The following is a 26,883-nucleotide window of genomic DNA, read 5'->3' on the forward strand; positions in this document are numbered from 1 at the left end:
GTGGTTATCAGATTTATGGTCTGAAAGGTCCAACTGGAAAGAAAGTTTTCTTCATCCCAGTGGAGTGAGAGGACAGGCTACATCCACACAGATGAATTGGTGCTTATGTGGACTCTGCTAGCCCGACCAAAACACTACAGAAACCCCGCTGTTAACCCCACTTTATGTTGTAATTAACCAGTTAACACATAGCAAGAACCATGTGTAACTTCGCAGTTACAACTAGGTTACGACTTAACTGTTAGCTTACTTGACATTAGCTTGACGTAAAGCCTTCAATTCTGGACATGTTGCCTTTCTAAAGCATGTAACGTTACATCAACACTGTTAAAGTTATCGTCCAGAATTGGCTTCAATCTTAACTCCGAACAGGATTTAAACGTGTTGTTGTTTCCCCGTGGTGTAATAACACGGGACCTTCAAGATAGCGTGTAATATGTTTGGAAAGAAGACATGTCATTTTGAAGGAGGCGAGAGTGCACAATTGTGGTTTGTAACGAGCTAACGAGAATTTGGCGTCCGTCTACAACATATCCAAGAACGGTCTCCTCGTTATTGACTCACTTTCAGCTTTCCATTCGCTTATATTTGTCAGCTAACGTCTAACAGCCTGGTAATTCCCACATTTACTCCGGGGCTTGCTGCTTGCAGTGAGAGGTGTCAGCCTTCCAGCGAGGCTCTGGCTAACATAACGCTTAGCTGATTGGTTAGCTCGCAGGCTAGCTGTCCACATCTCACAGCTAAAACTACAGCAATATCCTCCCGTCCCGAGCGATGCTAAAGGTGCAGGTTGGCCGGAGATTGCTCCTCTGTGTTTGGCCGTACCTTCGCTGGGCACAGTGCTACCCAGCGGGCTAAAGCACCGTGGCTAAAGTTGGCGGAGCTCATACACAAAAACCAATACATCATTACCGATGCTGTTTGGGGTTAAGCTAGGAGTCAGCTACCATGCTACGCACTACGCCACGCTAGCCACCGGGGCTATTGCTGATGCATAGGGAAAATGGGAGGTGGACATGTTTTCCCCTTCTCTACACAGTCAGTACGAAGCTATTACCAAAATATTATCGGGTTGTATAATGCTTTTGGAGAGACCGTCTGCTACACAGCCGGATGCTCCAAAATCGCTCTCTTCAGGAGCCGAAGTGCGAATAAAAGAATATCTGCCGGGTTTTGGTGTATGATTTGGCTTCGCTTTTTTTAAATGTATTTTTTATTTTATATTATCAGAAAATGTGACTTGGTAGTGGCAGTGCTCGTGCAGGGGCTGGCTACAATAACAACGAGCCTCTTCTTGACGGACCGTGTGATGTGGGGGTGTGTTCGCCTTAGCGAACTACCATCTTCCTTCTTCATGATGAGCAGCATGCGTTCATGGCAGTGGGAGTAACGTTACAATGTGTGGGGATGTTTACCACCAGATCAGGTGCTCCGCAGGCCGATTATTCCGTTGAAGCACAGCTTTATTTACATGCATATTAGTTAGCCATTTATGTGTATATATATATATATATATTTTTTTTTTTTAATTCTGAACTTACTCTGACGTATGTACTTTTGACTTTGACACGTTTTATAATATAGAGAAACATGCACTATATTCGAAATATCATATTTACCATTAATGACAAGGGAACTTCAGTTATAAGGAAAGTGTGCAAAACGTATGGAGATTACATTTTTTAATTTAAAAGGTGGACAATGGGGAGATTAAACCACTATTTTGTCTGAGTACATCGATAACATTTAAGTGCAACCTGCAGTCCCACAATAGGGATTTCCTTGATTTTCTTTTAATGTACACAGCTTTATGATATTATAAAATAATAGTGAAGTTGTTTGAAACACCATCTTTATAAGCACATGGCTTTTAAAGTAGTTAGGAGTAATGCTTTCCCACGGCAGTATCGGATGTGTGGAGACACACATGGAACCTGAAGCCTGTGGAAGTTGCGTACGCAGCGTGGTGTTTCATTGAGAGGCTGTGTAGTGGCCGTCTGGCCAGACCAGGGCAGGATTGTTCAGACTCACTGCAGCCTGCTGAGCTCACGGGGCGACCCTGAACAGAGCGCCAGCCGGACACTTAGCCAGCCCCCCCCCCCCCCCCCCCCCCCCCCCCATCCAGGCTGAAAGACCCAAATCCACTTCAGAAAAACACAACCCTGTCTGAGAGGCAGAACAACTTTTTCTCCTGACAGCTGCCACTTTGGAATGGATTACTAAGCCTATTGGGTGACTCAAAAGGCCACTTGTCGGCTGTTGCTGTCCAAATGAGGGCATTTGTTAGCTTTTGTATGTGTGTAGGGAATTCATTTTCTTAATCTGGCCAAATTGCTGCTGCTTATTTTGGTGCAGAGTGCAGTCCATGTGTGTTATTTTGTAAATGTGTGACTGTATAACCCCCGTTAACTTTGTTAATCCAGTAATATTGCCTTCTGCTGAATCTATTCCACTCACATATTACCAATGTTTTATCATTCATATAAATGGACAACTGAATAGATGTATCAACCCAAAATGTCTCTCTGCCTCACTGGTTGGAGAGAAATAGTGTGTTTGAGCGGAAGGGGCTTCAGTCCAGCAGGTGTTTGGCCTATTTAAATGGAAGACCCCCCCCCCCCCCACCCGCTTACCCATCCCGAGACAGCGTGTGGATAGGAGCAGGAAGCTTTGTGTCTGCTTTTATTCTAGCTCTCACAAAGTACGGCCGGCTGAAAGAGCACAGGCAGGGATATCAAAGAGTGCGGGGCGACCCCCCTCCTCACAACGGGACAACGCTGGGTGGAGAATTAGTCACAGACCCTCCCAGCCATGGCTTTATTCTGCTACAGCAGAATGCTTCAGGAGCTCCCTGACTGGGAGAAAGGCGGCAATTGTGTTGTCTTTCTTACTCTTTGTGTGTGTGTGTGTGTGTGCGTGTGTGTATGGTGGTAGGGGTGTTAGACTTTATGTCCCCTATTGCACTCAGGACTAGGCGTGCCTTCTTTGTCTTTATTTTGATTAGAACTTAAATTCAAGCTGCCCACTTGGGTGGGTGGGAGAGACACACACACACACACACACACACACACACACACCATGCTTGCGTTCCAGTCAGTCTGTTTGTCTTTGTCCGTTGACTGTCCTCCTGTGCGAAAAGGAGTCATCTTGCCCTGCAAAGTGTTTGTTTTGCTCTGTGTGCTGTCGAGCAAATGTGAAACAGTTGCAGCTAGTGTTTGGGACACTTGAGGGGGAAAAAACAAATGTCCACCTTTTGCTCCCAGATAACAGGTCACCAAGCCATCGCCGTTGTGTACCTCACTCTGGTATGGGACGGAAGGAGTTATAATCAATGACTAAGACTGGACCGAAACACTTTAATACTCATATTTGCTGCTTTGTATTATAGTATCTTTTAAAATTATGCTTCAAATTCCTCTGGGGCTTTTCTAAAAGATGTGTGATCAGAGGGGCGTATGGAGTATGAGCTCATCACCAACTTACATTCCAGGCAGGAATGAGGCATCATGTCTGTTCAGTAAATCCAAGAAGAAAGCTTCCTGGAATGTGTGAGGACAAATGTTGTTTTTCAGACTACTGGTGCGGAAGGACTTCTTAAGATGTGTTCTCTGACATCAAAACTAAGCGACGGGGTCCTAATCTGAAAACACAACACATCTCTTTGACATCCCTTTCAAATGTCAGTTCTCCCCTTTCTCCTTAATACTTGTTCTGATGTTTTCCTTTTCCCAGAGTGGGTAACGTGGTTCTTACTTTAAACTCATCGTATTACTCTGTAGTACTTTGACGTTAAATTAAATCCCACACTGTATATTGCCCAGATAGGCAGGTTGCAGTGGCTTTAAATCTGTAACCAAGGGGTGTTTGTTATGTTGAGCAATGAATTTCAGCTTATTTAAAAGTTGCACTCTGTGTCTTTTAGTTAATTAGCGTGCAGTGTACATTGTACATGGGGGGGGGGGTTGCGGCGGTTGGCCGGTGAGTGAGGCGCGTGTTGCATAACCGCGATGTCTGGATTTCCAATCCAACTCAAAACATTTTTCACATCCCCGTGTGTCCTTCCCAGCCTTTTATGTTGTCCCTTAGACTCAAGAGTATGAGTGGGGCAACAAGTATAGATGGTGTTTTAGGTATTTGACTGCTCAAACGTCAATCGTTAAAGTGATCGTTTCCTTTCTTACTCTGAGCATAAAAAAATGCTCACTGTATGCTACCACATCAATGTGAAACCAGTTGCAGCATGCATTTGGGCATTCGGTTGCGGTTTAAGTTCAACACCTTTTTGAGAAGCAGCGTTGCCTCAAGTTTGACTGCTTTAGATGAATATTTATTTATTTATCAGTCACTTTCTCCACTGCTAGTCACCTTTTCAGAATCAGATCAGACTGAGTCCTATTTGCCACGTTTGCGCACATTAAACATTCTTCACATTCTACACAAAACTTCTTCGCATGTTAGACCCATTATTTCCATCTAGCACGACGACATTGGTGAAGATCACAGCAAGTGGAATTTTTACCAAAGCTAAATTATTATCAACTGCATGTCAAATGAGTCATAGGCCACAAAGTGAAATTCCCTCTGAATATACAATATATCCAGTTCCGAACAAGCAGTGCGGCAGCCCATTGTCTCTAACCACTTTGAGTTCTCCTAAATGTGGCCACGAAAGGCGGTAAAAAGTCCCTCCGTTGTCAGAGCCAAACCGATATATAGGGGTGAATCTCAAAACCCTCTCACCCCCGTCTCATAGCTTCCAGGGACTGTCCCAGCTGTCCCACCATGACTATGCTTCCACAATGACTCAGATGCGTTTCCTTTTCTCTGTCTTTGAGTGACTTAAATCAAGTCATTTAAGCACTGATCAGTTAAGTGAGTTGTGACAAAAGAGCAGACTGGAAAAGCCTGCAAAGATGAACCGTCTCATTGAAAACACCCTCTGAAGCTGATGAAATAGAAAAAGAAAAAAGAAATCCCTCTTATCCCTCTTACCTCTTCGCATGCCGCAAGGCAATGCGGTGCATGACCCTTTTCTTTGCTAGTCTACTACAGTGTTTACTTCTCTGAGTTGCCTCCTTGCGCCTCCACTAGGGAGCTCACAGTGAGCACTGCGTTTCACACGCTGCCGCTCTGTGCTCACAAGCCAGTGGGCGGGAAGCGAGCGAGCGAGTGACTGAATATGTGTTTGGGAGCAGGGAACGGGAATAAGGGAGCGCAAAGGGGAGGCTTGTCGTGCGTGGGAGGCCCGTTCAGATCGAGCTTTTGCTTGAGCATGTAGAAAGCCCGACCCCCCCCTTTTCATCATCACTGCTCCCTGGAGACGACTGCGCTCTCTGTTGTTGACGGCGCATGTGGTCAAAACGCTGCTTCCTGGTCTCTTATCTTTTTCCTTTTTTTTTTATCCCTCTCCTCCCCGCCCTCCTCGCACAGCCCCCCTCCTTTTTCTCACTCATGTTTGCTCGCTGGCCTCGCCTGTGCTCCCCTCCCCCGCATCCTCACGCCTATGTCCTACATGTTTACATCTTGCTGTGCAGTTCACGCGCAAGGGGTGTGTGACTGTTTATCTACCCCCACCCCCCTCCCCCCCCAGCGTGAGCGTGGCTGAGGGCATCAGGAGGTACACGTGCGCGTGTACACAAATCAGTGCAATGCGCTCCATGCTCGCTGTGATGTCATTGACTGCTTCTCGCACTCACTATCACAGCGAGTCAGAGCCGTCCGTTGGCACTCCGCCCCCCTCCGCTCTGCAACGACACCAGCCAAGAGCAGCAGCAGCTTGCTTACAGAGGAGAAGATGCTGGTATTATGGTGAACAGAGATGGGGGCTAGGGGGGGGGTTGACAGACTGTAAGTGGACAGGGAAGCATGAGGACGATGTTTGGATCAGTATTGCCTGCCAGGATAAACAGTACTATTTACTGTTTGTTATTGTTGTTTGTTTATATATGATGAAATAGACACTTTTTTGTTGTGCACATTAGTGGTTTTAATACTGTTTTTTTGCAATGTGTTTCGGACACATTGAGGTATGAATTATTCACACTCAAATGTGTGTAATCAGTTTGCATGTGCACACACTCGCGTGTACTACACTTGGATAGCAGCTGCTCTACAAAGTGGGCCAATGAGACCTCGACTGCATCCCCTCACGTTGCTATAAATAAACATGATTAAATGACATGCTCACCTCCACTCTTAAACACACACACACTGATTACAAGAAGAAGTGCCATGGATCAGGATACGGAAGATGTTAACCATTTTCTAATGATGTCTGTGTTGCACATCTCAAGGCTTTTCTGATGCAGGCGAGGACGGATTGATGTACAAGCTACTCTGTAAATGTCACAGTTACAGAAGCATGCGTCATCTCGGGAGCCGCCAGCATTGAAGTGAAGTCCAAAAGAATATATTTTTTGGCATAATATAATAGAAGTGAAATATCAAGACACACCATTAGACCCAGTGATAGGCAGACGGCCAAAGAGTCTTTCTTAAATGGCACTGGTTCCAAGGTAATAACAGAAGAACGGGACTCACGGCGCATGGGAAGCAGTTATGTCTTTAATCCTGGAGTGATGGGTGGAAAAAGTTGACCTTGATGCGAGAAGGTCAGGCCGTCAAAATGCAGTATGCAGTATACTGTGACAACTATTTGAAGGATGAACTGAATGTCTCTGTCTTTGAAGATGCTATTTGATTTAATGTAACAGGCCAAGCATGCCCTTTACTAAAGAAAAACTCAAATCCTGTCAGCCTCAGCTTCCTTGGAGATGAATCGTTTCCATGATAACAGCGATGTCACGCCATCATGTGAGATTGAGGGAATCATTGTAGCCCGTAGCCTGGTCTTCATTTGAGTCAGACTTCAAAAAATGACTCGAACATCTTTGTAATTGTGACCTTTTTAATCAGCTGGTTAAAAGTCAGCTTTCTTCCCCGTCTTTTAGCGTCGCAAAAATGGTATGGTAAAAAAATCGAAATATGTTTTCTTCTTTTCTATTTGTAGGAAGAAGAGTTTCGAGGATTTGGACCGGTGGCTGAGCAAAACAGAATACAGAGCCCTTCAACACCCCCTTTAGGTAAAGTCACTTAAAAGTAACTCTGATCCATCAGATAACTTAATGTTGTGTTTATCAAATGCACCCCTAGATTATTAAATGGCATCCATTTTGCTCTGTTTTTTTTTCCAACAGGCCTAGCCATACAGGAGAAGAAGCCCAGAGGCCGCCCCCCGCGGGCCCTCACTACCCAGAAAGCTGCTGCAGGTCAACCTTCCCCATCCTCCCTTCCCTCCCCGACACAGGCGAAAGCTGAAGGCCCTGAAAGGCCAGCTGAGAAGGTGAAAAGGCTGCCTGGAAGGCCACCTGGCACCGGGGAAAAGAGAAGGGGTCGACCCCCGTCTTCAAGTAGCAAGAGAGCTTGGAGCACAGGCAGCCATGCAGCAGGGGAGGATAGAAGGCAGGCAGGGACTGAGCTGGGTATGGAAACAGAGGAGGACAGGAAGGGCGCCAAGAGGACGCCACTGGGCTCTGGGCAGCCACATGACACAGAGTCCAGGTTTCCCAAAGGTGGGCGGGAGGAATCCAAAGTTACCACCCTAAAGAGGCTGAGGGCGACTAAACTCAGTCCTCTCAAGTCAAGGCTCAAGACTTTGCCCGGTGTACCAAGACGCAGACGCGGGCGACCGCCCTCAGCTGAGCGACTCAAAGCGGAGGCCGCCGCTGCTGCTGCTGCACAGCTGTCTACCTCCATTGAATGTGAGGAACACAAGGCCTTCCGGGTCAGGGGCACAGAACCACACACTCCCCAGCATGGGCCGCCGAGGAGTGCGGATGGCGCAGAGTACTCTTCCAATCCACCTGCCTCCCCGTCGCCCTCCAAGGCGGTGGGCATCAGAAAAAGCCCGCGCCATAGAAAGCCTGTCCGGATTGTCCCCTCCTCCAAACGCACTGATGCAACCATCGCCAAGCAGCTGCTGCAGCGCGCTAAGAAAGGAGCGCAGAAGCGGCTGGAGAAAGAGGCTGTCTCCATTGGGGGAAGTGGGACAGGAGCCGTCGACTCTGGCATCAGGAAGACCCAACTGAAGAACATCCGGCAGTTCATCATGCCGGTGGTCAGCACCGTCTCCCTTCGCATCATCAAAACCCCCAAGCGCTTCATTGAAGACGAGGGCAACTTTGGAACACCTCCACCCCATATGAAGATAGCGCGGTTGGAAGCAGCCCCGTCCTCTGTGTCAACATCTGCCCAACTCACCTCCACCTCTGCCGCCTCGTCCTCCCCCGCTCCTGTACTGGCCTCCTCTGCGCCAGCTGTCGCTAGCGCCAGCACCGTGGCTCCAGTCGACTCCCTACCCCCTCCTCCTCCTCCTCCTCCAGCCCCTCCCCCTGCGCCTCTCCCCACTGCTCCATCGACAACTGCCAGTCTGCTCAACAACAACAACAACACCAACAGCGCCTCCAACGGGCGATTCAGCAGCAGCGCAGCGTCGTGCGCCTCGAGCGCCGTGTCGCAGCACTCCTCCCAGCTCTCCTCCGCAGAGTCTTCCAGGTCCAGCAGCCCCAGCTTGGACGACTCATCGTGCGACTCCCAGGCTTCCGAGGCCACACAGGCCTTGTCGGAGCCAGAGGATCACTCGCCGTCCTCGCAGGGAGTGAGGGAAGCCAGCCTGTTGCACAGCTCACGGCCACCCTCTCCCCCCTCCGAGCCGGAGCACGCGTTGGCAAATAGGAGTCGGCGAGGCCGGCGAGGGCAGGGGGGCGGCCGGGGAAGCCAGAGGGCGAGGGAGCCTCTCCCCACTGGGGCGAAAAAACCTATCATCAGCCCACCAACAGGAGTTCTTATGTCCTCCTCCGCACATGTAAATTCCCAGCAAGCTTCATCCACAGCCTCCTCCTCTTCGTCGCCGCCACCTCCCCCCCTCCTCACGCCGCCGCAGCCGCCCCAGTCGGCGTCCTCCAACTCAGCCGCCATCAGTGAACACCACTCGCAGTCGCCTTGGATGAGTCACCCCGTCCCTCCGTACCTGTCTGGGCCGTCGGTGTTGTCCGGCCTGTCAGACAAACGAAGCCGCTCAATTCTGAGGGAGCCCACTTTCCGCTGGACGTCCCTGTCCCACCCTGAACAGCAGTACTTCTCCTCAGCCAAATACGCTAAGGAGGGCCTCATCCGCAAGCCCATATTCGACAACTTCCGCCCTCCCCCACTCACGGCTCAGGACGTGGGGTTGTTGCCGCACGGTGTCGGTGGAGCGGGGGGAGCCGCTCCGGCGGTATTCCCCACGGCAGGCAGCGGAGCGGGCACGGGGACTCGTCTATTCGCCCCCCTTCACCCACACACCCACCACCAACATCCGTCTTCATCGCGCTTCGACGCGCCGCCGCAGCAGAAGCGCAGCCCGTTGCTCCGCGCGCCGCGCTTCACACCCAGCGAGGCTCACTCCCGGATATTTGAGTCCGTCACCTTGCACTCTTCTTCCGGAAGCAGCCCCGGGTCTCTCTCCCCGCACCAGACTTCGTCGAGCTCCAGCCGGAGCTCGCGGCGCCGGAGGCGGTTGGTCACGGGGACACCCCGTGGGCACCCGCGATCTCCCTCTCACTCGATGACCAGACGCAGCAGCCAAATAGGAGGGCCAATGTCGATGGGCAAAGGCTCCTCCTCCGAGATGTCTGTGCTGACAGGCTCTGTTCCCTGCAGTAATCCCAGCTCTTTGCCAGGGGTTCCTGCAGGTCCACCAGCCACTAGTGCCTTAACTCCTCCATTCAGCACCTTCTCCAACGTATCCATTGGTTTGGCCCCTCAAGGGCCAACTGATAGCAGGAGAGGGGCTGCAGGAAACCCAGCTCCTTTGTCAACTACGTCATCCACATCTTCCCCACTTTTCCCTCTCTTTCCTTCCAGTGCCCAGGACACAGGGCGAGGAGCTGGAAAAGGAGGTAAAGACCTAAGCACCTTGTCAACTCCCCAGGAACCTGCCCAAAAGGAAAAAGAAAGGGATTCTGAGAGAAACCGAGAGAAAGAAAAGGAAAACAAGAGGGAAGCAAGAAAGGACTTGGAGAAAAGAAGTAAGGTTTCTACACCAGACGGCTCCCCCCATACACCTTCCAGCCTGTTTACTGTGGATGGGAGGGACTCCGAAGATGCTCTTCAGCCTATTGCTCCAAAAAAGGCTCCAGGGAGAAAGAAATCCACGTCAGTTGACACAGTTTCTGACACTGCTTCCTCAGACGTCCGTGGGCCCCATTCCACTGTTCCCATATCTATTGCTAAAGGACGTCTATCTAAGAAGAACAGATCCTCTGAGAAAGGACCAGAGATGGAGGATGGGGAAAAGGAGAAGGAGAAACAAAGTGCTCCTAGCCAGCAGACCGCAAGCCTTCCAGGGCAGCCAGGCAGACAACAGCTCCCTGTCTCCTCGCTTGGATCAATGTTGGCACAAGCAGAGAAGCAGCCTGTGACCGACAAGCGTGTAGTTGGACTACTAAAGAAGGCCAAAGCTCAGCTCTTTGCGATAAAGAAGAGCAAACTGAAGCCTGCAGAGCAGACAAAGGGCCAGGTCAGTTTTTCCTGTTCGTGCTTTGCCGCATAGTTATTTTGTCCCCTTAAAGCTTCTCTTTTTCTCTCACCCTCATCATGAAACCACAAGCAATTCTATGAATATTTGCTATTAATAGAAGTATGTGTTTGAATCAAAGTGAAACTTGATAGTAAAAAAGTCCCTAAGAGGGTGTTACTGACGGGGAATTCTGTGCGCCTCATACATTATGCAGTAAGCAGCACTAGCTGTCCTTTGAAAGTATTTCCAGAATATACTAATTTGTTCTTTGGTGTGAATCCAAACTTTAGGTAGTCATTGCAATTTTCAATAAAAATACATTTCCTTTCCTACTTGAACTTGGCCAAATAGTAAGTATCAAACCGTCTCCTCTGCCACCTCATTATCCTCATCATCACCAACCAACAACAGAAAGGAGAGCTTTATTTGGTTCCCTGAAACTTTTGCAATAAATTAAATAGATAAGAGATAGATAATGATAATAGATAATGTAAAATGAAAATGTTTCACCGTCCCGTGTGGATGTGTACTTGTGAGCAGGGTCAGGAGAGTGACTCGTCAGAGGCCTCAGTCCGTGGTCCACGTATCAAGCACGTATGTCGCCGGGCAGCCGTGGCCCTCGGCCGTAATCGGGCCGTGTTCCCTGACGACATGCCCACACTTAGTGCCTTGCCCTGGGAGGAGAGAGAGAAGATCCTATCTTCCATGGGGAATGATGGTGAGTCACACTCAACTTACCTCTCCACTGGCATGTGGATGACAAGGTTCAATGTAACTCACTCTGATTGACTGACAGTCAGTTATCTAATGCCCTTGTTTGCCTGGTCTTTTACTCAGAGGAATCTGTGTTCTAGACGAGCTTCTGGACAGCTCACATTATCTTAAATCTATTTAAAGTATTCAAATATGTTTTAGGTGAATGTTTTGCTGTTCATTTAAAGCTATGGGCTACGTTTTACACTTTAAGCTGTCTTATTTGGAAACAGAAATGTTAGACAATTAGTACATTTTATTGCCATACATGTCACCTATGATGATGGTTCATCTAATGGACATTTTGCCTCAAATATTGTCAATCATAAATGTTTTCCAACCAAAGACCTTTCAGTCAAATGAACCCGGTACCCGGATTCATACCGACATTTGTGTTTCTCTTACAGATAAGTCATCAGTAGCAGGCTCCGAGGAGGCGGAGCCTCAGTCCCCTCCATTAAAGCCACGGGAGACGCGGCAGAAGGCGGTTCAAGAAGCTCCTCCCAAGAAGGGGCGGCGGTCGCGGCGCTGTGGCCAATGCTCAGGCTGCCAAGTTCCAGAAGACTGTGGTGTCTGTACCAACTGTCTTGATAAGCCTAAATTTGGAGGACGGAACATTAAAAAGCAATGCTGCAAGTGAGTGTTTGTGGACAAGCGTGTTTTTGCAATATATTCGTATAATTATGAAGCGAGACTTGAATAACATCTCAAAATGTATTTCTTATGGATTTCATTGAGAATTGAATGGTTTGGTCCCTGACTACAGGATGAGGAAGTGTCAGAACTTGCAGTGGATGCCCTCAAAGATGTTACTTTCGAAGCAAGGCAAATGCAAGAAAGACAAGAAAAAGAACAAGTCGTCTGAGAAGAAAGACGGTGTCATTCCAGGAAAAGGGCTGGTCTCAGAGTCCGGCCTTAAACCCACTCCTGCGCCACTAAAGGAGGAGCCCCTCCGCAAAAAGAGCGAAACTCCTCCGCTAAAGTTGGGAGAGGAGAAGTCGAGACAGCAGCCGCTGTCAAGGCAGTCCTCTCCAGCCCTCGCACCTTCCCCCGCCACAGTAGAACCTCCACAGGCGCCCGGCACAGTCGCAGCCCAGACTCCGTCTCCGGCCCTCACGCCAGATGCCAAACCGCTGTCACTCCCGAGCTGTGTCGCCAGCAAGAAGGGACACAAACCACAGCGGTCTGTTACAACCTCGTCCTCCTCTTCCTCCTCGTCCTCCTCGTCCTCCACCACGTCGTCGTCCGCCTCATCTTCATCAGCTTCCTCTCCGTCGTCTTCAGCCCAGAGTTCTCCCTCCCAGTCGACGCAATCTCACCAACTGTCACAGCAGCAGCAGCGTTCTCTCGCCAGTCAGGCACCTACGAGAAAAGACGCTTCCCCCCAAATTTCTCTGAGCGAGCCCAAGAAGAAGCCCCAGCAGCACTCGTCGCAACAGCAAAGCTTAACTACAACTACATCAGACATCGGTAAAAAAATGGTTCCAAACTTGTATTTAATGGATGTTTTTTAAAATAAATGCACACTTTATACGCTATGTTCTAATTTGAATGTTGTGTTCTGTCTCTTTTTCATAGGTGAAGCAAAACAGATGCCAGCTTCCCGTTCTATTCCTCCATCTCCCAAACAGAGAACAAAAGACAAGGTGAGAAGAGGTCACTGCGTGAGCTGCATCCAATTGCTTTTTAAAATTCCTACATAATTCCATCTCAAATTTTAAATCCACACTACTTATCAAGTATCTTTTTCTGATGTTCAACCCTCTGTCCCTCTCCTCTCGTCTGATGGCAAAGCCGCTGACCACCAAACCCCCCAGCAGCAGTACTTTAAACTGGCTAAGCACTCCCTCGACTAGGGGCCAGGCGAAGTCCAGAGCGCCCTGCGACGGAGTGCATCGTATCAGAGTGGATTTCAAGAGAGACCTTGATGTGGAGAAGGTTTGGGAGGCTGGAGGCCTCAGCCTGCTCACCTCTGTGCCTGTCACGCCCCGGGTCCTCTGCTTCCTATGTGCAAGCAGTGGAAATGTTGAGGTCAATAAAATCACATCGTTGTTTTAAGAATGTTGCTTTCAAATGGTAATGTCAGAGTAATAGCTAAACCTATATTCTAACTTGCTTTCTCCCACATGCATTTCTCTTTGTTTCTCTCTCTCCATCTATAGTTTGTCTTCTGCCAGGTGTGCTGTGAACCGTTCCATCTCTTTTGCCTGGGGGAGTCAGAGCGCCCCCTCCAGGAACAGTTTGAGAACTGGTGTTGTCGACGATGCCGGTTCTGCCAGGCCTGCGGACACCAGCACCAGAAAACTAAAGTAAGCCATTCAGTACAGTTCTTTTCATGTTAAATATGTGCATATAATAAGCTTATTGTAGAGACTTTGTGTAAAGGCTTTTGAGTTCTTCATAGAAAGAAGCCTGCTTGTCTTGCCAGCAGACAGCACTTAATCAGCTTCTTGGATTCCTGCCAGGATTTTATTTGTTAACCGATGTCCTGTTTGAAATGTGCATGTGTGAGCCTTCAGTGGTTTTCATTTCAGGATCACGCTCGTCTGATTGTTTGGTACTGTGGTTACATGTTCAGAATGTCTATGGATTTGTTGGTTATTGTCTGTTACACAAATGCAACAGATAATCTGAGGGGTCAGAATGAAGTATTATGGATTTTTGGAGCACCCATTTCTTCGTCACTGACTTTTTTTGAAGCCTGCATTGTTGATATCCATGTTCAGCAGCAGTCGTTTTCTTACCTGCTTTTGCTGTATTTACCTGTAGATAAGTAGAATAGTGTGAAGTCATTGGCATGAATGTGTATCGCGTCACCTTAATGCGGATGCAAGTGCACCCTTGTGTAGGTTGTTGGGGACAAATAGAGATACTACTAACTTTGAATGCTCCTTAAACACTAATGAGAATTTAATAGCCGGAGAAATAGAAAGTCTTATGGAACACCATTTAACTGTTCATGGGTGCTTATTTTCAGTATGCAGGGATGGATCCTGGTGTGTGCAGTAAAGCCTGTTGTGTTCCACATATTAGTTAAATATCTGCATAAAATGAATCCTCTTTTGAAAACACTTGAATGCTGCATCCAACCCCTTCATTGATTTCAAAACAATTACTGATTGTCTGAAGTCATCATTACATGTTGTATCTAATTAGCTTTGAATGGAAATGGCTGTTTGTTGGGGATGAACATTTGGATGTTACCGCTTGTCATATTTAAATTATGTAATGTCTTTTCTGGCCTCTGTCACTGTAGCAGCAGCTGCTTGAGTGTGATAAGTGCCGTAACAGCTATCACCCAGAGTGCCTGGGTCCCAACCACCCTACTAGACCCACCAAGAAGAAGAGAGTCTGGGTATGAAAATCTACACTGTCCATTCATTCTGCTCTTCGCCCTCACCCGACTAGCATTATGCTCACACATAACCTCTCCTTTTGTTCACACACATTCCTATGAAACCATTTCAATACTCATAATGTCACTTTCACACCACCCTCGCCTGCTCAACTGCTTTTGCACCTTGTTTATGTGTTCTTTCTTTTACAGGTGTGCACCAAATGTGTGCGTTGTAAGAGTTGTGGAGCCACTAAACCTGGGAAGTCCTGGGATGCCCAGTGGTCACATGACTTCTCCATGTGTCATGACTGTGCCAAACTCTTTGCTAAAGGTAAGTAACAAGCACATTGAATCCAAAATGCTCTTCATTTAAGGAGTCTTTACATACCAATGGTATTTGGTAACAATGATAAGAATCTCACCTGGATTTTGAAGGGTTCATCAGTTACAGAGGTCAAAATTACAACATTGGAAAACGCTGTACCGGTTACCATCTTCTCTATCTTAGGAAACTTCTGCCCACTGTGTGACAAGTGCTACGATGACGATGACTATGACAGTAAGATGATGGAGTGCGGCCGTTGCAAGCATTGGGTCCATGCCAAGTGTGAGAGTCTGACAGGTCAGTAGACTTCCAAAAAAGCCAGGTAGAAGACCACATTCAAACTAGAACCGCATGCCGTGTTTGGTATTCAGCAGCACCTGTTACGTCCGTTTGCCTCGTCAGATATCGCTCTCCGTGCCGCTGGCTGTCTGACAGGCGGTCCTGTGACGGCTGTCATGCCAATGAGATGCTTGAAGACATCTTTCTCTATCCCCACAGATGAAATGTATGAGCTGCTATCAAAGCTGCCAGAGAGTGTTGCCTACACGTGCACCAAGTGTACCGAACGCCATCCGGCCGAGTGGAGGACGGCGTTGGAGAGAGAGCTTCAGGGATGCGTTCGCCATGTTCTCACTGCGCTGCTCAACTCACGCACATCCTCACACCTGTTACGCTACAAACAGGTTAGATACACATTCCCCTGCTTCTGTGGTGCCAGTACAAAAAGCTGTGTTTGACCTCCTGGCACGATTCATTTGTTTACCGTGCCGGGTGCTTTATTCTTGTTAACAGAATAGACATTGACGGATACACACACTTATTCGCTTATAAACAGCTAAAAGAACAGCCGCTGCTAAATTAACTTAGTAGTGAGATCTTTACTCGGTGTAACTCTCTGGCTTTGGGACAGGCGGTGAAACCTCCAGAGCTGAACCCAGAGACCGAGGAGAGTCTTCCATCACGTCGCTCCCCAGAGGGCCCAGATCCTCCAGTCCTGACAGAAGTCCCCTCCACACCTCCCAGTGACTCCCCTCCAGATCTTGAGTCCGTCAACAAAAAGATGGATCAAGGTCGCTACAATTCAGTGGTAAGAACGTCATATTCCAGGCAGGGACAAACTAAATCTGGTGTAGTTTCTAGCGACCATATGAAATGTTGTGTTGTTGTTTTCATTTTGGCCAAATTACCTAATGCTTGTGTGAATTTAATATAGAAATAAACCCTAGCCTTAAAGCATTTTATAGTAGCTTTTGATATTGCATGTGTGCATATCAGGCCTGTAATGTACAATGGTTAGTCAGCAAATTCAGCTACTGCAGCGATGACCTTTCCACCAATGTTAATCATTCTGCATGCATCTGTCCCTTCGTTTCTCTCCCAGCTGGAGTTCAGTGATGACATCACACGAATCATTCAGACTGCCATCAGTAGTGATGGGGGCCAGCCTGAAAGCAGGAAAGCCAACAGCATGGTCAAGTCTTTCTTCATTCGGGTAAGAACACTCAAATCAATTCAGGTTATATCATTCCCATCAGCACCGCTGAGAACACAAGTAAATGTCAGTGCATTTCACAAGCACTCAAATTCCCCAAAGGCAATTATGCAATTGAACACTTTCGGGTCATGTCAGCTGTATGGCGTTATATTATTTTCAGACACACGTGTCACAAAAACGCTTGGTGCTTTTAAAAATTGAGAACAAAACCAAAACAATTCCTTCATCCTGAGTTTCTCCTTTTCTATACTGGGAGAGGCGTCTTGGTAAAAATATGACAACGTGAAGCGAGGGCGCATCTGTCGAGCTACAGAATCATTAACCACGATCTTGCCCAGATCACAGGTTTGTGAAAGTGTCGGCGGATGTGCAAACTTGAATGTTTTCTGTTTCAGCAAATGGATCGAATCTTCCCGTGGTTCAAAGTAAAGGACTCCAGGCTCTGGGAAAGGCAAAAAGTCTCTGCTAAGTGAGTATCCATCTCACAATAGCCAACTCTTTTGAGTTTTGTAAGATCATTTCTTTTTACCAGTCAGGGAGATTTTTGTACTTGCGTTGGCAGTTTGCAAAAGATTTCATTTTGTTTTGTAAAGACGACTATAAAATGAAGCAATAGTACTGGACTGGAAGTTAAAGGGAGAGCTCAAACTGTACAAAGCCTGAAAGTCAATAGTTGATCTAATCGCCTTAACAGGCAGCTCAAGTTGGTGTTGGTAATCAGAGAGAAGAAAATTCAAATGTAATACTTTACTGTAATGTACACCCACTTAAAGATCTTGGAGGAGTTCCGCAGTTTTTGAGAGCGGCTGGTCTATAATTATTCAAATGTAAGATGTGGTTTGTCCGGGATAAGCTGTACAGTATCATCGTCTGCATATAGGAGGAAACCAGAGAGCAGTGAACTAATATTTATAAGATGTGTGGCTGACTGTACCAGCAACCTCTGGGTGAAACTAGTGGAAATAACAGCCAATAGGGAAGATCAGAGTTCCAAATGATTGCCCCTTTATATGTTTGAATGGTTAAGGAAATCTGCAAATCAGTGTGATGTTTAGCTTGGGAACCACAACTAAAACACTTTCTCTGCCATAAGTTCAAAAAGGGAAAGAGACTCTTTTAACAACTTGAGGATTTAGTGACTGAATGGATCGATTAAGTGATTTTCCTTCAACGGGCCTTATCTCTGGACAATTCCTGTGATTAAATGTACCAATTTAGATTGAAAGCCACAGTAATAAAATTGATTCCTCTGGTTTAAGGAGGCCACTGGACAGCTTAGTGGTCAATATGAGACGGTAACAGATGACGGAGGCCCATTTACTCAGAATAACACTGATTGATGATTGAATATTAAAATATCTACTGAATAGAAAAAACGTCAATACACGTATGTGCGGTCTTAATTAAGCAGACTGGGATAAGATCAATGAAAGCAAGTCTTCTTTGCTGCAGTCACTTATTCACAGAGGACAGCAGCCTTATTTATTAGTGCACATGCATTTTTTATTAATGATGAATGATAAAATGATCATATTGAATAATTTATGCTTTTAGTGTGTCAGTGATGACAAAAAGAAATAACTCAAAAGCTCTTTTTTAACGCCAATGTGAACCTTTCACTTTGAAACTTTTTACCGCTCTGCATATTAAACTGCTTACCAACTCACTCACTTCCATTTAGATATCAGCTTCCCCCGTCCTTTGGCTGTGCGTGTCCTCCGGGCATCGTGGGAAGCAAACCATAGCAGTGTCACATTTCACGTGACGGCTCTTTGGTGCATACTTGTTGTCTAATTGTGTCAGTTTGCGTTCTGTGGCTGTGCTCCAGGCCAGGAAACCAATGATCCATCCAGCGGCTCTTGTGGTCGTCATTGGAGGGATGCCTCTTTTTAGTTGCCTCTGCTGGCTTATTAGTCACATCATTCAAATTGCCCTGGCTTGTTTGACTTGGCAAAACATAATTTGGCAAAGCCCCTTGGGTGGGATTATTTACATATTGCGTTATGTGTTTTGGGGAAGAAATCGGCAAACGGTGCTCACAAGGTGCTTGAAATCATTGTTAGAACATCATTTAATGGCGCCTGTCTCTTTATTCCCAGCAGTGGGCTTCTCCCGAATGCTGTGCTGCCTCCGTCCCTGGACCACAACTACGCGCAGTGGCAGGAGAGACAGGAGCTTTCCCGCGCTGAGCTCCCCCACCTCATGAAAAAGATCATCCCAGCTCCTCGGCCCAAGACCCCTGGCGAACCAGATTCTCCAGCCTGCCCTCCCCTTCTTCCTTTATCTCTACCTCCACCACCCCTACTCCTTTCTGGTAAGGCGATCTGCAAGTATATGCTCAAATACTTGCATGCACACTAGTTTTGCACATCTTCTCTGTGGCTCTTTCTCATACATTTTTCCCCTCAGATCGTGACGACAGCCCGGAGCTCCCTCCTCCGCCAGGCATTAGCGATAACAGGCAATGTGTTCTGTGTCTGAAGTATGGAGACGAAAACACTAATGTGAGTCAAGAAAATGCTTGAACTCTACTCAACGCAAAGAGAGCGGTATTTGTGTCACTCGTAACACGGCTGTTGGTTTCAGGATGGCGGCAGGCTGCTGTACATCGGTCAGAACGAGTGGACCCATGTGAACTGCTCTCTGTGGTCGGCTGAGGTTTTTGAAGACGATGACGGCTCTCTGAAGAACGTCCACATGGCTGTTCTCAGGGGAAAACAGCTGGTAAGAAACCTTGCACATCACATGTTTCCACTTCCTTTTAAGTGTTTATTTGTTTGACTGATTTGCATTCAAATCCTGTTGTAACCTGTATTTTTTTTTTATCCAGCGCTGTGAGAAGTGTCAAAAGCCAGGGGCCACAGTTGGTTGCTGCCTCACCTCCTGCACCAGCAACTACCACTTCATGTGCGCACGCCAGTGCCATTGTGTCTTCCTGGAGGACAAGAAAGTTTATTGTCCAAAGCACAAAGACCTCATTAAGGGAGAAGTAAGAATATTATCAATGTTTAGTATATAATAAAAAACTCATTAACGCGTTTAGGTGGCAGCCATGTTCATGTGTTTAAACTTCAGTCAGTAATAACTGTGCATGTGTCTTGTTTAGATGAACCAGGCACTGCGACTTAATGATCTTACTTTTATCTTCAACTTTCCTATGGTTGTATATTATTTCTCCAGGTGGTGTCTGGGTTTGAGGTGACCCGCAGGATACTCGTGGACCTGGAGGGCATTCGTCTCAGGAGGAAGTGGCTGGCAGGACTGGAGCCTGAAAATGTTCACATGATGATAGGTACAGTAGGTCGATCACTAGATGGATGTTTTGATGTCTTTTCACGGTCTCTTGAATGCTTATTTAAACACTGTCATTACAGGCTCCATGACCATTGACTGTTTGGGGATACTGACTGAATTCTCAGACTGCAAGCGTAAACTCTTCCCTGTAGGATACCAGTGAGTTTTTTTTACATTTGAGTCTTCTGTAAGTCCTCTGAGACCATATTGGTCTCCCTTCAATTAAAGTACATCTAGAGGAAATTGAAATCAGAACCTAAATTGATTCTCTTCTCCCAGGTGCTCAAGGGTGTACTGGAGTACCTTGGATGCTCGAAAGCGCTGTGTGTACACCTGCAGGATACTCGTTTGTCACCCTCCCGTGTTAGAGTCTGACTTGAAAAACATGATGGCTCCTGAGGAGAATCGCACAATAGCACACAGCCCACCTCCCATAGCAGGTAAATATACAGACCGTAGATTAGAATATTGATAATATGAATCAACAGTTCAGTTTTCCTCTCAATGTCAATCTCTTATCTAGTTCCTGGACTTCAGTTTTCACCCCTAAAATAGATCTGGGAAACCATTTCAAACCAAAGATGAATCAGAGCAGTCTGGAGGGGAACTGAATCTCAACTGTGTTTTGTGTCAATCTGTTTGTCCTGCTTATCCAGAATTTCCAGATCCATTTGAATTGCCAAGGCGCTCTGACACCCTTTCCCCTGCCAACACACCCAAGCTCAGGGTTTACACCAGGAACCGACACCCCAGCTACCCCCCGTGTCAGCGCTCACTAGGTCCAAGGCCCATGCCTTCTCCAGGTATAACTTTGCACTCCTCTTTTTGATGTAGTTTGTTACCGAATTACAACTCATTTTCATATATATACATTTTTCAGTTAATTGAAATAGTCAGCAGTCCCGTCTTCCTATCAGTTACCATTCCATTTTGTTTTTGTAGGTGGTACCCCTCAGCCCCAAAGTCATGAGATTGTGACAGTAGGAGACTCGCTGGTGAACCCCGGCATGCGGAATATTGACTCCCGTCGCCACAGCTCCCCTTCTCTCTCTCCTCCTCCCCACCAGCTGAACAGACAGAGAATGGTGACCTCCTCACCTCAGGTTGTGTCACGATCCCTTACCTCACCCCCGCCTCTCATCCCCTCGCCTGCCCGAGACCCCGAAAAGTCTAAACACCTCAGCAAAGAGTCGGCAAAGGGTCCAGTCCAAAGAGACGATGAAAAAGGTAGAATGTATTCCACGGACAGAAATAGACATCAACCAAACAAAGACCAAGGGTTGAGAGATTCCAACAAGGGGAGGGCATCAAGTCAGGGCCAAGCTTCTAAAGACTCTGACAAGAACAGATTGTCTAGAGAACCTGGACCAAAAGACTCTGACAGGGGCGAAATATCAGCCAAAGAGTCAGAAAAAAGGAGATCGTTGAGTAAGGACTCGGGTGTGAAAGAATCTGAGAGGAGAAGACCGCCCAGTAGAGATTCTGAAAAGGGAAGACAAGTAAATAGAGACTTTGAGAAGGGAAGACCGACAAGCAGAGATGCAAGCAATAGTGTAACCGATAAAAGCAAATTGTCCTCCAGAAATGTCAACTATAAGGATATTGAAAAAGCTCGGTCTCTGAGTAGAGAGGCAGGGCTAAGGGACTCTGAGAAGCAGAGACAACACTGCAGGGAAACTGGAAAAGACTTGGTTCAAGGTAAAGACAGAGCATCTAGCAGAGACTCTGACAAAGCTCGACCTCCCTCGAGAGATTCCAGCTATAGAAGCACAGAGAAAAACAAAGACTCTGGCCCAGTGAAAGACAATATTCCCAGCAGTCAGTCCAAACAGACTGGAGGTGAGAGTAAGAGTCCCAGGCTGCCACCTGCACGCCAGTCCTCCCCTCCTGCGGGCACTGCCGTTCTCACCGGTCAGCCGAGAGTTGGCAGCATGAAGCTGAGCGACAAGCAAGGGAAACACGGCAGCAAAGAACAGGATGTGTCTGCAGGTTTTTTGCCCCGTCACCGGGCCACCCCAACGTCCAACATCAACCAGTCTAAAGAGAAGACCAGCTCAGGAAAGGAGAGTAGTAGTGGCGCTGGGAATGTAGTGCCAGCTTTGCTCCATAAGGACTCTGTTGGGAAATCTGGCTCCCCACAGTCTTCACTTCAGAAATCCACTTTACGGAAATCCAACGATTACTCATCGGGTCCAGCCACAGCCGCAGGTATGAAACCGGTGTGGCCGGCCAGGACACCAGCAGAAGAGGAAGTTGTCAAGAGAGGCTCCATGCACTTGGCCGCCACAGCTGCAGCCTCAGCTGCCAAAGAGAAACACCCCAAAGTTAAGATGGCAGGCAGCAGAGAGTTGTCCAAAGAGCGGGAAAGAGAAAAAACTCTCCAAAACAGCAACATCAGCAACAAAATCCCCCTTCTCAACAACAATATTAAAGCTACTGGCAGCGCCAATGCACAAGCTACAAGCCCCAACTCACACAACAGCACAAACAGCAAAGCCCAAGTGCTTGGTAACAGCACCAAAGCCCACGGGAAGGCTCAGGGGGAGAAGCTCGAGAACCACGGTGGGGACAGACCAGTGTCAAAGAGCAGAGAAAATTACTCTGGTCCCGAGAGGAAAAACAGCTCCTCCGTGGACAACTTACAGCAGCTGCAACCGGGTGGTTTAGTTCCAGAGAAAGGAGCAAAGATCGCTTCCCAGTCTCACACTAAACCAACGGCGAACCAGCTACCGTTGTCTTCCAGAGACAAAAAGAGACCAGTCAAACCGTCTACTGTAACTCTGCTAAAGACCGACATCAAGGCCGACCCGAATGGCACCAGCGCTGTGGGCGGTATTTCTTCCTCATGTCCCGTGACTACCTCTGCTGCCGGTCAGGGGACCCGGCGCGCCGCTCTCTTCTCCCCCTCAGGCAGCAGCAGCGACAGCTCCGAGTCGGACACGCGGACTCAGATGGAGGAGGATTTGCGGCAGGAGCGCTCGCTCAGCGAGCTACGAGACCACCACAACCTCCTCGCCAGAGGCACGGAGGACGAGGGCGACGGCCCAGAAGATGACCACGATAGAGGCATGGACGATAAACATCACGAGGACGACAGCGACGGGTCGGGCTCGGCGAAGCGGCGCTACCCCCGACGCAGTGCCCGCGCGCGCTCAAACATGTTTTTCGGCCTCACGCCTTTCTACGGGGTTCGCTCGTACGGCGAAGAAGACCTGCCCTTCTACAGCAGCGGCGACGGAGCCGGCGCCGTGGTCAAGCGGAGGACGGGCGGCCGCAAGAAGTCGGCCGAGGGGCAGGTGGATGGAGCGGACGATATGAGCACCTCCTCTTCGTCGGGGGACAGTGGAGAGGATGAAGACAGCGCGATGAAGCAGAGGGGCACAGACCCCTATTACTACAACTTCACTCGGACAATAATAAACCCCGGCGAGGCCCTGCCGTCGATAGAAGGGATAGACCGCTGTCTGGGTCGAGGATCCCAGCTGCAGCGCTTTCTAAAGGACGAGGAGCAGCAACAGAGGGCGCAAGGAAAGGCCGAAGAGGACATGCTGAGTGCTCTGTGAGTACACACAATGTTTGTTTTTACAAATGAATGATTTACAAATGATTTTTGTTTTATTTTCTGTTGCCTCGACTAACCCGGCGGACTGTCTTTGCTGTGTGCGACAGGACTCTAGGCAAGCAGCGCATTGGCCAGCTCGACGGTGTCGACGACGGATCAGAGAGCGACACCAGCACCTGCACCGCCAGCACCACCAGCACCACAAGCACCGCCACCACTGCAGCCACCTCTTCTTCCACACCACACAAACGTGCTCCCAAGAGAAGGGGCAGAGAACGACACACTGAGAAACCGGACTCCCGTGACTCGAGCAAGGAGGCTGACGGCAGCGGCGGAGCTGTAAGCGGCGGCGCGCGGGAAGGCCGAAAGAACCAGAAAGAAAACTGTCTTCCTCTCGGGGGCGGGGTCAAGTCCCAGCCGCAGAGCCAGAGTCAGGATCCTCTGGAGGCCCAACTCTCCCTCAGCACGGACCTTCTTAAATCAGACTCTGACAACAACAACAGTGATGACTGTGGCAACATTTTGCCGTCTGATATCATGGAGTTTGTCCTCAACACACCTTCGATGTCGATGGGGGCTCTGGGCCAGCAGTCTGAGCCGTCCTCTTCAGAGCTGCTGTTGGACGAGGGCTACGGAGTGGATGTCAACCGGCCCAAAGACATACTGTTTGATGACTTTTCCCAGCAGCTGCCCAGTGCAGAGAGCGGAGCTGTAGTGGAGAGCAGTGTGAACAGCTCCATATCTGTAGAGGAGCCGTATCTTCCTTTGGAGCTACCTTCTGACCTCTCTGTCCTGACCACACGCAGCCCCTCCGTCAACGCCAGTCAGAACCACACTGTTGGGAGTCTCATCTCAGATACCACAGGCCGCACCATGCTGGGCTTGACCTCTGACCCAGAGACAGTCGGTGGAGAGAAGACTGGGGACAAGAAAAGAGCAGGGTCAGGTGTCTCCCCATCGGAAAATCAGCGTGATGCTACAGCTTTGGGCAACAGGGACACTGAGGGTCACATGACTCCTGAGCAGTTTATTCCCAGCCCTGCCATTGGCCAGGTGGTTAAACCGCTAGGTAACCAGGATGTTCCCAGGAGTTCTGGCACCCCTGGTTTGCCAAGTTCACCCTCCCTGCCTCTTCAGGGTCAGAAGTACATCCCGGTATCAGCTGCAGCTGTAGGCAGTCCCAGTACAGTCCCAGGACCATCCCAGACTCAGGTTTCCAGCCCAGCAGTCATCAAACCAGGCCCTGACAAGCTCATCGTGGTCAATCAGCAGTTCCAGCCTCTCTACGTTCTCCAGACCGTCCCCAATGGCGTCGCCCAAAAAATGAGTGCCACAGGGGTGATGGACACAAGCTCTGCAGCAGTGCTGAGCTCCATGACACTCGCCACGGGGCTGAATACTTTATCTACGGCCCAGTCAATATTTCCTGCTGGTGGCAAAGTCCTGGGCACCATGGCTCATCCATCCCAGATACACACCTTTACAGGAACCACACAGACGGGCTTCCAGACCGGAATTCCCAGCACGACATCGGGGCTTCTCATTGGGTTGCCCCACGACCAGTCCCAGATTCTGGTCTCGGAGGCTGGTCGCCGGCACGAGCTGGGTCCCGGTGTCGCCATAGTGTCCAGTCCTTCCTCCCTCACTTCCTCCCAGACTGTGCTCGCATCTGCTCACGGCAAGAAGAGGCCCATATCTCGTCTTCAGCCAAGAAAAAGCAAGAAGCTGGCCCGCTCCCGTAGCCAGCCCACTCTGGCCCCATCGGAAGTCGGGCGTCCCAACATGAGGCTCATCAACCTGTCTTCCCCTCAGATTACGGCCAGCATCTCTGGCCAACCCGGTGGCCTTGTTGAGTTAAGCACCCTCTCCGCTTCTCACCGCAAGGTCCCAAATATTATCAAGAGACCAAAACCGGGCGGGGTCATGTACTTGGACCCAACTACTCTCCTTCAGCAGAGGATTCCTGGCACAGCCCAGGCTGGTATCCTGGGCCATGATTCCTCCACTCACCTTATACCTTGCACAGTCTCTGGTCTCAACCCCAGTCAGTCAGTGCTAAATGTTGTGTCTGTGCCCCCTAGTGGTGCCGCTGGCCTTCTTGCACCAGGATCGGTTTCCCTCTCCACCCCGGTCCTCAGCTCGACTGATATCACGGGGCCAATTAGCAACCTCCTGTTCAAAGCAAGTCCACATGGCTTGGGCCTCCAATCAGCTGGGGCTCCGCTGATATCACACATCAGCTCCTCCGTGCAGACATCTATCGCCAGCAGCATCTGCGTCCTGCCAACCCAACAGACTATCAGCATGGCCGTCAACCAGCGAGGAGAGCCGGAAGTTACTAATATCCACTTACAGCACCGATCTCAGCGTATAGGCAGAGCCCCGACTGTGGACTCCAGTCCAAACACCACGGTTACCTTTGCCACCTCGCGAGGCCCTGCCAATAGACGCCTTGTTGGAGTGTTCACGCAAACTCAGACCTCCACACACTCCCAGAGTAGCAGAACAACTCCCATCTCCAGATCATCTGAACAAAGGCCGCCCAACTGCACCACTTTAGGCGCAGAAAAGGGAACACCGAAATCAAAGAGGAGCAGGCAGAGTCCAGACATAACCAGCGTGAAAAAGCTCAAGGCATCTCAGGCAGAGGAGCATCAAAGCAACCCTGCAGGACGGCATCACTCAAAGCCAAGGTGAGGCCATTGTTATTCTGGCTGCTCTAGATGTGTTATTTTTTGTGTTTATTCCTTTTTACAAGAATATATAGGAATAACTAGCAAAAACCATTATTCTCCATGTCGCATGTATCAAGTCACCTACCATTTATGAGAACAGTTTTTGTTCAGATCATTTTTTGTGCTGAAATGGCTGACTGGCTAACACACTCTCACCATAATTTCATTTCCATGACATAATATATATTTTGGGCCTCTCTAATTGTCTTTGCAAGCAGTTCCAAAGAGCTGAGCTCCCCCGAACCCATGGACACGGGCAGACCGGCAGACAAGGCAACCAACAAGAGGTATTGGCTCATCCATGCTAGCTGCCCATTTTCATATTCAATAACCCAGAGAGTTCTAATGATGCGCTATAATCCTCCAGTGTGCTCGGTAAAAAGAAGACATCTGAAACTCCCATGTTAGCGGGAAAAGTAGTGGGGAAAGACAAACCATCTGCAGCTGGCGGAACAGGGTCTCTTCCTGTGGCTTCACCACCCGACCAAGATGGCAACAGCAAGGACACCAGCCTGGACAGCCAACCCAAGAAGGGTATCATTTTTGAAATCTGCAGTGAGGACGGCTTCCACATCCGCTGTGAGAGTATCGAAGGTCAGCAAATGGCATTTTATTTCCATGCAAATAGGCCGCTGGCAAAAGGTCATATAATGAATGCTTTTCATGTATTTAGAGCTATATCGAGTAGCTTGTTGCCCATTAGTAAGGCTGGAGACGGAGAAAAAAGGTTCTTCTTGTTGTGTTTGGACTAATTTTAACACATTTCTGAAAATACAACTTCCTACTTGACTGCACTGGAATTGCAACATCTACATTAATAGTTC

General features: G+C 48.6%; 1 protein-coding gene across 3 annotated transcripts in view; it reads left to right on the plus strand.

The window, feature by feature from the left end:
• kmt2a (lysine (K)-specific methyltransferase 2A) overlaps positions 1 to 26,883 on the plus strand; it is a 33,744-nt gene that overhangs the window by 605 nt on the left and 6,256 nt on the right. The window contains exons 2-28 of one of the 3 annotated variants that reach the window (XM_078098265.1): positions 7,010 to 7,082; positions 7,197 to 10,558; positions 11,099 to 11,276; positions 11,719 to 11,947; positions 12,078 to 12,781; positions 12,890 to 12,957; positions 13,106 to 13,342; positions 13,474 to 13,620; positions 14,568 to 14,666; positions 14,859 to 14,979; positions 15,157 to 15,270; positions 15,472 to 15,656; positions 15,884 to 16,060; positions 16,355 to 16,465; positions 16,864 to 16,937; positions 18,568 to 18,782; positions 18,878 to 18,972; positions 19,055 to 19,192; positions 19,299 to 19,457; positions 19,649 to 19,760; positions 19,843 to 19,921; positions 20,042 to 20,202; positions 20,419 to 20,565; positions 20,705 to 23,321; positions 23,432 to 26,017; positions 26,275 to 26,346; positions 26,427 to 26,653. In XM_078098265.1, coding sequence (XP_077954391.1) covers positions 7,010 to 7,082; positions 7,197 to 10,558; positions 11,099 to 11,276; positions 11,719 to 11,947; positions 12,078 to 12,781; positions 12,890 to 12,957; positions 13,106 to 13,342; positions 13,474 to 13,620; positions 14,568 to 14,666; positions 14,859 to 14,979; positions 15,157 to 15,270; positions 15,472 to 15,656; positions 15,884 to 16,060; positions 16,355 to 16,465; positions 16,864 to 16,937; positions 18,568 to 18,782; positions 18,878 to 18,972; positions 19,055 to 19,192; positions 19,299 to 19,457; positions 19,649 to 19,760; positions 19,843 to 19,921; positions 20,042 to 20,202; positions 20,419 to 20,565; positions 20,705 to 23,321; positions 23,432 to 26,017; positions 26,275 to 26,346; positions 26,427 to 26,653 — 12,487 coding nt within the window. The remainder of the gene's footprint in view (positions 1 to 7,009; positions 7,083 to 7,196; positions 10,559 to 11,098; positions 11,277 to 11,718; positions 11,948 to 12,077; positions 12,782 to 12,889; positions 12,958 to 13,105; positions 13,343 to 13,473; positions 13,621 to 14,567; positions 14,667 to 14,858; positions 14,980 to 15,156; positions 15,271 to 15,471; positions 15,657 to 15,883; positions 16,061 to 16,354; positions 16,466 to 16,863; positions 16,938 to 18,567; positions 18,783 to 18,877; positions 18,973 to 19,054; positions 19,193 to 19,298; positions 19,458 to 19,648; positions 19,761 to 19,842; positions 19,922 to 20,041; positions 20,203 to 20,418; positions 20,566 to 20,704; positions 23,322 to 23,431; positions 26,018 to 26,274; positions 26,347 to 26,426; positions 26,654 to 26,883) is intronic. The other 2 variants (XM_078098266.1, XM_078098267.1) reach the window with 2 other exon arrangements.

This window comes from Gasterosteus aculeatus, chromosome 1 (assembly GCF_964276395.1).
Source record: "Gasterosteus aculeatus chromosome 1, fGasAcu3.hap1.1, whole genome shotgun sequence".
Lineage (NCBI taxonomy): Eukaryota > Metazoa > Chordata > Actinopteri > Perciformes > Gasterosteidae > Gasterosteus > Gasterosteus aculeatus.